The sequence below is a fragment of the Pundamilia nyererei genome, unplaced genomic scaffold, assembly GCF_000239375.1.
Source record: "Pundamilia nyererei isolate P.nyererei 1_Seehausen unplaced genomic scaffold, PunNye1.0 scaffold00175, whole genome shotgun sequence".
Lineage (NCBI taxonomy): Eukaryota > Metazoa > Chordata > Actinopteri > Cichliformes > Cichlidae > Pundamilia > Pundamilia nyererei.
In genome coordinates this window covers 861933-871686 of record NW_005187576.1, presented here as the reverse complement: position 1 = coordinate 871686, position 9754 = coordinate 861933, and the positions used below count along the sequence as shown (strand labels likewise).

At 39.6% G+C, this 9754-nt stretch overlaps 1 protein-coding gene across 1 annotated transcript in view; it reads left to right on the top strand.

The window, feature by feature from the left end:
- The window catches only part of cyp27a3 (cytochrome P450 family 27 subfamily A member 3), a 10560-nt gene extending 1536 nt beyond the window's left edge, over positions 1 to 9024 (top strand). The window contains exons 3-9 of the mRNA XM_005746218.1: positions 743 to 942; positions 3451 to 3648; positions 4165 to 4328; positions 4944 to 5110; positions 5373 to 5454; positions 5595 to 5801; positions 6590 to 9024. Of these exons, the coding sequence (XP_005746275.1) occupies positions 743 to 942; positions 3451 to 3648; positions 4165 to 4328; positions 4944 to 5110; positions 5373 to 5454; positions 5595 to 5801; positions 6590 to 6748 (1177 nt within the window). The 3' untranslated portion in view covers positions 6749 to 9024. The remainder of the gene's footprint in view (positions 1 to 742; positions 943 to 3450; positions 3649 to 4164; positions 4329 to 4943; positions 5111 to 5372; positions 5455 to 5594; positions 5802 to 6589) is intronic.
- Positions 9025 to 9754: the final 730 nt, after the last annotated feature.

Below are 9754 nucleotides of genomic sequence, written 5' to 3'. Positions count from 1 at the left end.
AGATAGATAGATAGATAGATAGATAGATAGATAGATAGATAGATAGATAGATAGATAGATAGATAGATAGATATAGGTGTATATAGGACTGCAATGCCTTTAAAAGTATGGATTGACAATTTTTGATATGTGACCTAAGACAGAGGTTACTGTTACTGTTCTTCAGTCAGTTTCATATAAAATCTAAAGTATTAAAAGGAAGGGCCTGTGGACCACAATGTTCTTGCAGAATAACAGACACTTTCTCAGCTCCTCATTTATTCTTGTCCGACTTGTTTTAGCAGCACTTATCAGTGTTGAAAGTTAAGACCCTGAAGCAGTACTAACAGGCTTTCAGACACTATTAGACAACCCGGAACTACTCAGGGTACACTCGTTCATGTGCATTTGGATATGTTTAAAGATCTCAAACACCCACTCGTGTTTCCAGAGATTTGCCCATCTGCTATGGATATTTCATTTTGAACAGTTTGAAGCACTTTGGAAACAATAACACTTGTTATTAGTATTAATTCCTTGTTGACTTTGGTCTTTGGATGGGATTTGTTGATAAAGAAGGGAAATATGTAGACTCTTACTTGCCTTGCCTGTAAAGTGAGTCCATTTAAATGTAAGCAAGAATAAGCCAAATACAAATCTATACTTATAGATTGATATTATCATAAAATTATTTTTCAAAAAAGTAATTTTCTATGACTTGCTCTCTGGAGCCTCATTCCCTTGTTTATATATTGGTTTTTAGGATGGGGGCCAAATGGCAGCGGATTCGCAGCATCTTGAATCCACGAATGCTGAAACCCAAGCACGTCTCCTCCTATGCCAACACCATCAATGAGGTGGTGTCAGATTTTATCTGCAGAGTGAACTGGCTGAGGGAGACCAGTGGACAGGGAGTCATGGTCAATGACCTGACTGCAGAGCTCTACAAATTTGCTTTTGAAGGTTAGCAGAAAACAAAACAAATAAATGAAATGTTGTTAATTAATCAGCTTTAGAAACTCATGCAGTCCATCTCATTTAGATGCTTGGAAACAAGAAGAAAACAGAGGAATAAGCTGTGTAATTGTTCTTGTCCTTGATTTTGTCAAACCTGCAGACCTCATTTTCTGTGTGTCATTCAGTAAGCCGACAGCTGCTTTTTCTTTTGGCCTTGACCGCTGATTAGACACGATAATGTGGTCATATAATGCGACACGGTCACTTTGACTGCGATTATTTTAAGTGTTACAGTCCGGTCTCAATCATAAATCTAAAATCCGACAGCAGCACCGTCCAAATGAAATCCATCTTCCAAGGCGGCACATTCCTGCTTAGAATGTTGGTGGTGTTAAATTTATCTTATGCTAGCAGATCTTTACACTAAGCTACACTGGCTGCTGGCTGTAGCCTCAGAATGTGATTTCTTCCATTTCACAGCACATTACATTTAAAGATGCGCTATGTGAAACTTGTGTCACATAAACTGACCACATATAAAAGATCGCAGTAGCAGCTCGGTGACAAAAGCGAAGGGTGGTTTCCCTCAGATGTCTCGTCTGTGACCTCAGTTACAATGACCTCGTTGGCTCCGTGTCAGGTCTAGTGAAGTGGAAAAATTCAACCGAAGTCCAAGAATAAACAGGGAAATACTAGAGATGCATCACAAGCTCTAAACAGGATGACTTAAGGATAACATACATAAGGAACAAAGACGACCTGAGGGAATAAATACAACAGAGGTGAAAACACAATCAGCAAACTAAGAATCAAGTGGCAGGTCCAAGAAATGAGCGCTCACACTCAGTTTTACTCAATACAGCCGAGTTTAATTATGCTTGCCATCAGAGTCAGAAAGGAGGCTAAAGCAGGGTTTGCTTTGCTGAGTGACTGACGAGTGGCTAATGGTCAATGGGCCTCATTCACAAATATTAGCGTGGAAACATTTTTAATTGGTGCAAAAAATGAGTTTTGCATGCAAATTTACCGTAGCATTTATAAAATACGAGTATCAGTCTATTTTGTTCTCACCACCGTGCATATGCTAGTAAATCAGAATCATTCGGGACCAGCTCACAATATCCATACACGGAGATGATTTATCTGAATTTCAGCAGTGGGATAACATCTCCATACACACCCCTTCTGGTTGTCTGTCTATACATGACCACCCCCGGCACTACAAGTTGTTTGTTCTTGTTTTCGTGCCCCTCCCTCCCTTTTAAATCCATTCACCATTCATTAGTACGTGGGGATCTGCCCGGCCCAGGAGCCTCGGCCAGTCCCCTCTGAGACCTTCCCCATACCGCAGCGTCAATTCATACTCAAGCCATCTGCCATTATCTGCTAGAAATGCAGTCAAACCTAAAATGAGGATGTGATCCAAGCTAGTGAATTGCATTTTATCAGTGCCTCCAGTAATCTATATAAAGAAACACATTTGCTGCCAGGTGAAGTAGAAAACGTGGTGACTGAGATGAGGTGGAAGCCAGATAAGGTGCAGCTTTCTAAAGTGTTTCCACAGGAGTGACCATCTTTCAGTCATTTCACCTGAGACAAGAAAAATGTGGAATCAAAGTTGATATGAAAAGATTGGCAAACAACAAGAAAGGAAGGAAGAAAACAGGTGGAGGACAAGGATCATGTGACCTGTCAGCCCCAGATGAGAGAACAATAAAAGCCAGATTATCCAGCATTCATGGGATAGTGCAAAAAACCTATTCTATGAGTGACATTCAGCAATGACAGAAGTCATTTGTAATGAAAGATAAGAACATTTAAGATACAACAAGATGAGATAAGGGACAGTGGAATATGTTTAAATGTTTTCTTTATATTTATTTATTTTTATTGCATTTCTGAGCATTTACCATATTGTGAAAACTGTAAATAATGACCAAAATTTGATAGCAGAATAATATTAATAATTAGTAGCAGCAGCAGTAGTAGCAGTAGTAGTGTTAATTGTAAATACTTGTGTTTATATTCCTAAGTAAGCCAGGCTGTCGTTTGTTCATATGCATGGTCAGAGGGTCTGTACAGAAAAATTCAGGTATGAAATATGAACAAATCTGTGTGCGAAACATTTATACACACAATTAATGTGCAGACATGCGCGTATGCAGCAGGAAATGAGGCTCAAATAAGTTTATCAGTCTATCAGGTTTATCAGGTTTTTTCTTTTAACTACATTAAAAGCTGGTGAAAAGTATGTGTAAGAAAACAAATAGAAAAACCACAAACAAAACAAAATCTTTTCCAAGGAAAGCAAATAATGAATGACAAGATGCCGAGATCAGCAGCTCCAAAGGTCACAGAACAGGGATCAGCGAGAGCGACCCTGGACACATTTCAGTGGTCTGTGCTGTTTGCAGGAAGGTTTTTCTATTGTGTGCATGTGCTGTCAAATTGATGTTGTTTTGTCAAGTTGCACTGAGCTCTTTTGACAAACTATCGTTTTGTTTTTAAACACAGGAATATGCTCAGTGCTTTTTGAAACCCGTATGGGCTGCATGAGTGAGGTGATCCCCGAGAAAACCCAAAAGTTCATTGTCTCCGTGGGGGAAATGTTCCATCTCTCCCAAGTCGTCATCCTCTTCCCACAGTTCCTCTGGCCCTACCTGCAGTCCTGGAAAAGGTTTGTCGCAGCCTGGGATCATCTCTTCAAAGTTGGTGAGCAACATAAATTTTTAACCAGTAAATAAAAGTGTGGTGTGTTGGTAAATTCACTGCTGAATATTTATCCGCTTTCTGCCATTATGTGATTTCTAAAACCACTTTGAAACATGTTTTCTGTTTCAGTGCAAAAAAAACAAACACCTTTCAGGCTTTTCGTTAAATATTCACGATTTAAAATTGAAAAGACTTTTCTAGTTGTCAGAAATCTGTAGGATTTAATTCATGGAAACATTACCTACTCCCGATTCCATACTGGTTGTGGATCACCAAGGTTAGTTCAGTTCAGGGTTCATGGACATTTTCAAGTAGCACTATCAGCTAATTTCAAGGTCAGCACACACAACACACACAAAGAGACAAAGTCCACCCTACATGTGGCATTTCACACAATCAGTGTGCTAACAAGATCCCTAACTGTGTCTCTCTTTCCCCATCTAGTGGGCAAACATGTCTTCTCACAGTCTTTTTCTTTTAATTTCACATGAGGTAAGATGATGTTGTCTCTCGTAGCTGAAGAACTGGTGAATAAGAAAATTGAGGAGATCCAGGAGAATGTCCACCTGGACAAAGACGTGGAGGGAGCGTATCTCACACACCTCCTGCTCAGTGAACAGATGAACAGCACAGAGATCCTGGGCAGCATCACTGAACTCCTCCTGGCAGGAGTAGACACAGTGAGTACTAACTACACCGCTCCGTCATTCCCAATTCCCAAAATAAATTTGTTTGCATTAAAGTGTCTCCCATTATTCGTTTAGGCTTCCAGGTTTCCATCTTCCCAGAGCCACTTAATAAGAAACAAAAAAAAATGTTAGTTTTCCTTTATATAAAAACAACCCACTGCCACTCACCCTAGATAGAGACGCAGTTATTGGGAAACAGTTTTACTTCTTCTATTCTACTTCTAATTTCTGTTTCTACTATTGCTAACATGTTGGTTAATTTAAGTTTCTTTTTCTCTCTTTTCAGTTCCACCTTTTTTCTTTTTGCTTTTGTCTGTTCCTCTTTATTAAACACTTCTTTCACATTAACTCTGTTCTACAAGGTGCACGAGTGCACAGGGAAGGTAGGGGAGGGGCCAGCGATGTGACCAGAATTGATTGGGCATTGTATTGTCAGTAATGAAAATGAACAAATAGGCTGCTGTGCACAATGCACCGTGCACAGCAGCCCTTCAAGCCAGCCTGTATAGTTATATTGACAAAGAAAAAAAGAAAACTATACAAATGGAACATGTGGAAACATTACATAAAACAGAACATTACACTCTGTGTTTCTCTGATTTGCAGACCTCCAACACTATCTCCTGGTCTCTGTACCATTTGGCGAGGGAGCCAGAGATCCAAGAACAGCTGTACCAGGAAGTTATAAGCGTTTGCCCTGGGGACAAGGTGCCAAACAGTGATGACATAGCTCAGATGCCGTACCTGAAGGCCATCATCAGAGAGACACTGCGGTAGGAGGGGAATCTTTTTATTAATAAGATAATAACCAAGGTGAAATGAAACACTTATCTGCTCCTAAACATGGAAGTTAAAGAAATAAAACCACTTAAAAGAATACTTCACCATTTTGAAAAATGAGTGCAACCCTTTGCTTAAAGTTAGGAGACGTGGTTTATGGACTTACATGTTTGTAAGGGGTGAGATAGCAAAGAGTTGCATTTACTGAACAAATGGAAACTGTGTTGATGCCTTGCTGCGTTTTGTGGTCGCCAGCCTGTATCCAGTTGTGCCAGGAAACGCCCGCGTCACTGTTGAAAATGAGATTGTGGTGGGGAATCATCTCTTCCCAAAAAAGGTAAGATGCACGTTAAGCACACCTGGCCTCTTACTAGTAAATAAATGCAGTCTTGTCTATACAGCGCCATCTGAAATCAGTTGGGGTTGTTGGGGTTCAGTCATAGCACAATAGCAAACGTCATGGGTTTCCTCTCTTAGACGCTGTTCCACCTGTGCCACTACGCCGTGTCCTATGATGAGAATATTTTCCCCAACCCTCACACCTTCCTGCCGGAGCGCTGGCTCCGAGGAGGGGAGGATAAGTCCAAGCAGCACCCGTTCGGGTCAGTACCATTTGGTTTTGGGATCCGGGCATGTCTAGGTCGGCGGGTGGCTGAACTTGAGATGTATCTCCTCCTCTCCAGGGTAAGAACATCTGTTCCTAATGCTAATGATGCTCCGTGCTTTCTTATAAAGAAGCAACTTTTGCCAACACAGCAGTGTACTTTGGCTTTGAGTTGAGCATGCAAAGCTACTGTGTGAAGTCTTGCCCAGGCAGCAGAGTGGATAGTGATAAAAGCTACTAGATTATACATCTAATCCAAAAACAGTTTGCATGTTTTGACAAACTGTAACTTGCACTTTAAGTTCTTAAAATATAACTTTAAGTGGAAAATTGGAAAAGGTAATGGATAAGGTTTGGAAGGAGTGCTGTGAATTAATACTTTGCTTTATGTGAGTTGCTGAACAAGTTATTATAAAAACTCAACAGTAGCTTGATGCTTACAACTTTAAAGACTTAGAAGGTACAGTTATGTTATTATTCCACTGCATATTATGTTAAAGGATCCATACAACTTTATAACTATAAGACTGCAAGACTGAAAAATGCAAACAAACAGGGTCCAAACATTGTGCCGTTGCTTTTTTAAATTTCCTGGAAATCGGTTGTTCTTCAGCTTCATTCAGGGAGCAGTATTAACCTAAAGTAACTTCTCGGCCCATTCAAAGCTGTTTACTCTTTTGTCGGCCTGGGCATGCACATGAATACAAACCACTCATCAGGCTCTTTGACCTGAGTCATCCAAAATACACAGTAGTCAATTGGCAAGCAGCTGGTAATCAGTGAGTTTAAAATTTCTGCTCACATAAATAAATGTCAATTCCATGTTTTTCTTTTTAAAGAGTACTCTTTCTTTTTTGTGTGTTTGAAGTTGATAAAGCACTATGAGGTGAAGCCTGATCCTGCTGGAAAACCAGTGAAGCCAATCACCAGAACTCTGCTTTGCCCTGCTACACCAATCAACTTACAGTTTCTGGGCAGACAAGTTAAGCAGGCGGAGCCAAGAGCAAAGTTAGCAGGTTCTCCGTGAGCTGTTTTTCTATTCAAAGTCTTCATTTCACTAACCACTTGTTTATGTGGAGTTTTATTTCATGAAAACTGGATTTATGTTGTACAGTATATAATGGAGACACACATACATCTTCCTCCACTGCTTATTTAACAAGATAAACTGGATCACATTCAAACATACCTGCCTGGCCACCCTCTACATTGACATCTTCACCCTTCTGCAGTCCTTCATGACTGAAGAATTGTAAAATATTACTATTAGTATTACTATAGTTAGATAAATAGCTACTATATTATAAAAAAAACGATATACTATTGGCTGAAAATGACAAGCAGTGGAGGAATTTTTCAAACCATTTCATTGGGAAAAGGAAGCAATAAAACACTATGGAAACACCTTATTAAAGAAAAAACTGTATTAGTGGAAAATTGTGCATAAAGTATAAAAACTGAGATAATTATTCTGAAGAAAATTATTTCTCATCAACGTTAAATTGATTAAAATTACTTCTATATATGTTTAAGGGTGACCTAATTTTAAATACTTTATATTGTGTTTAATGTCCAGCTCCATTCACAAAATATCTTAATTATGAGTTTGTAGTAGCTGTCCAGTGAGGAAGCTGTTCATGACCACAGAAACAAAAGTCTACGTCTTTATTTTGCACATTTAGCATTCAGCAAAAGCAGAATTAAAAGGATTGAGCAACGTGTGACATGGTTAACTGTCAATATCTACAGGGTGATTTCAAATATGAATGAAAAAAGAACGTGGAGTGTTGGCAAAACAGCTGGTTAAACATTTAGACATTCTCATAGATGCTAATCTGAAAGTGCTGGCTGACCCTGCACCTGGTCAACTAGCCTGTTTTTATTAGACTGGACATGTTCAGAGAAATCGTCACAGCTTTCCTTGTTAATGTACTAAAGAAGTTATTAAAAGCTTTTTCGTGCTCTTCTTTACATCACATATGTTAACAAAGGGTGTTTAGCAAGAGGGAACTTCTCTGTTATGATGCTAAATCTCTAAAGCTGGTTTGCTTGGTAATGCAGACCATAACTGATCTCAGAGCAGTAAAAGCTGAGCTAGCGGCAGCTTGCCTGTCACGCTAGTCTGCCATCAGTTTACTGGCAGACCAGTGGTTTGTCCACAATGCACATGTGCAAACCACAAGAAAAAGGTTTCTGGCCTCTCAGCTTGCCCAGCTTTAGTCATTGGTAACAGGAGATGGACACACCCTCAGGGACTGACAAAGCTGTGGTCTCCTAGGAGACTGAAATAAGCACATCTTTCAGTGACAATGTTACCAGTGGTCACAAGATGGCAGTAACGTAAAGCCACACATCAAGTGAAAGAGAAGGAGCTTTATAGCAGTGCTGTCTGAGGTGAAAGGAGACAAATCACTTTACTTTGGTGTGTTTTACTTTTTGTGTATGTTCAGACTTGACAACACACTCACAAATACACACACACACAAGCAGTATGTAATCTTGCTTTAATTAAGGAACATGACTGTCAATGCAAGTGAAGGACTTTGAATGCACATGCAGTACTTGTGTGTGGATGTGGAGGTTTGGTGTGAGTTCATTTATGTAGAAATTGGGGACCTATATCAGCTCACACACCAGTTAATTTGGGACTACTGTCCCCAGTTAGATTTGAGGCACATAAAATATTTGTATTTAGGGTGGGGTTTTTCTGTGTCGCATTGTGTATGTGTGTGTGGTAGTTCTGAATGTTAATGTGCATGGTTATCTGTCTCTCTGTGTTAGCCAGAGTTGCATAAACAGAAGGAAATTAATAGGTGGATATCCCATCAATGATCATGTCTGAAAATAAATCTATACTGCACAGGTTTTTAAAGGCATTTTAACATAAAGTAAACTTTCTTCAGGAAATCTATCATTTTAAGTTTAAATTTTGGTTTTATTGCTGATTGTTGGAAAGTTTTAATGTTTACTATTAGTAGTATATACTGTCGTAGACCAATGCTGCCCTCTTGTGGTCTGTTTTGTCCTTGAAAACATTTTTCATTCACGCCTTACTCATATTCTTTCTTTGCAGAGACAATAGATTTTTTTAAGCTTCTTTAATGTGTCACTGTCCAGACATAGCTTTTATAGTCACAATAAAATGATCAGGTGGCCAGTGAGCAAGAAAATGTTTAGCTGTGTTCTGGTGACTTGTTTGAACAGCCATGTGATTGTTATTACCACTTCTATTAGCTGTTCGAAAAATGTTAATCCTACACTTACAAGTCATGACCCTCAAAGTGATTAATAAATCCCTACATGTCAAAAGGTTGTGATTGTTTGGATTCTTTTATAATCTGTTTAATGCTGTATGTTCAACTAGAAAAAGGTCTCTTTTCCCCAGAGAGCTTTGTGAGCCATAACACCTGTAAGGTGCTCAGATCCTGTGGGCTGCAAGCCCAAGAAGAAGAAAAAGAAGAAGACAAATTCTTTTATTGTTAATATGTGCGTAACAAAATTTTGCTCGGTAGCTTTTGGCACAGAAGAGAACTTCCTTTTACATACATAAATATACTGTTCATACATATGCAGATACACTATAAGACAAGTGAAACCACACTATCCATGTGTGCAGGTGTGCAGAAATAATATGTGCAAAAAGTCACAGAATTGGATTTCACAGCTCTGGGGAATGAAGCTGTCTCTCAGGCTGGTGGTACGTTTTCATGTTCCTATACAACTTTCCTGAAGGATCCTGTTTTTGGGATCTGTCTAGCGTACACCGAGTCCAGATGTGGAAGTGGATTTCCCACAATCCCTTGTGGTGTTTTCATCACCCAGGCCAAGGGTCATACTAAGACAGATGATACTTTCTTTTGTGGCTCTGTAGAAGTTCATGAGCAGCTGAGAAGAGAATTTGTTCCGTTTTAGCTTCCTGAGGAAGAAGAGCCTTTGCTGGGCACATCACACCCAGAAACTTGATGTTGTCCACACGCTCTACTGCCTCTCCGTGTATGAGGAGAGGACCGTGTTTTGTCTTGCCGGACCGCCT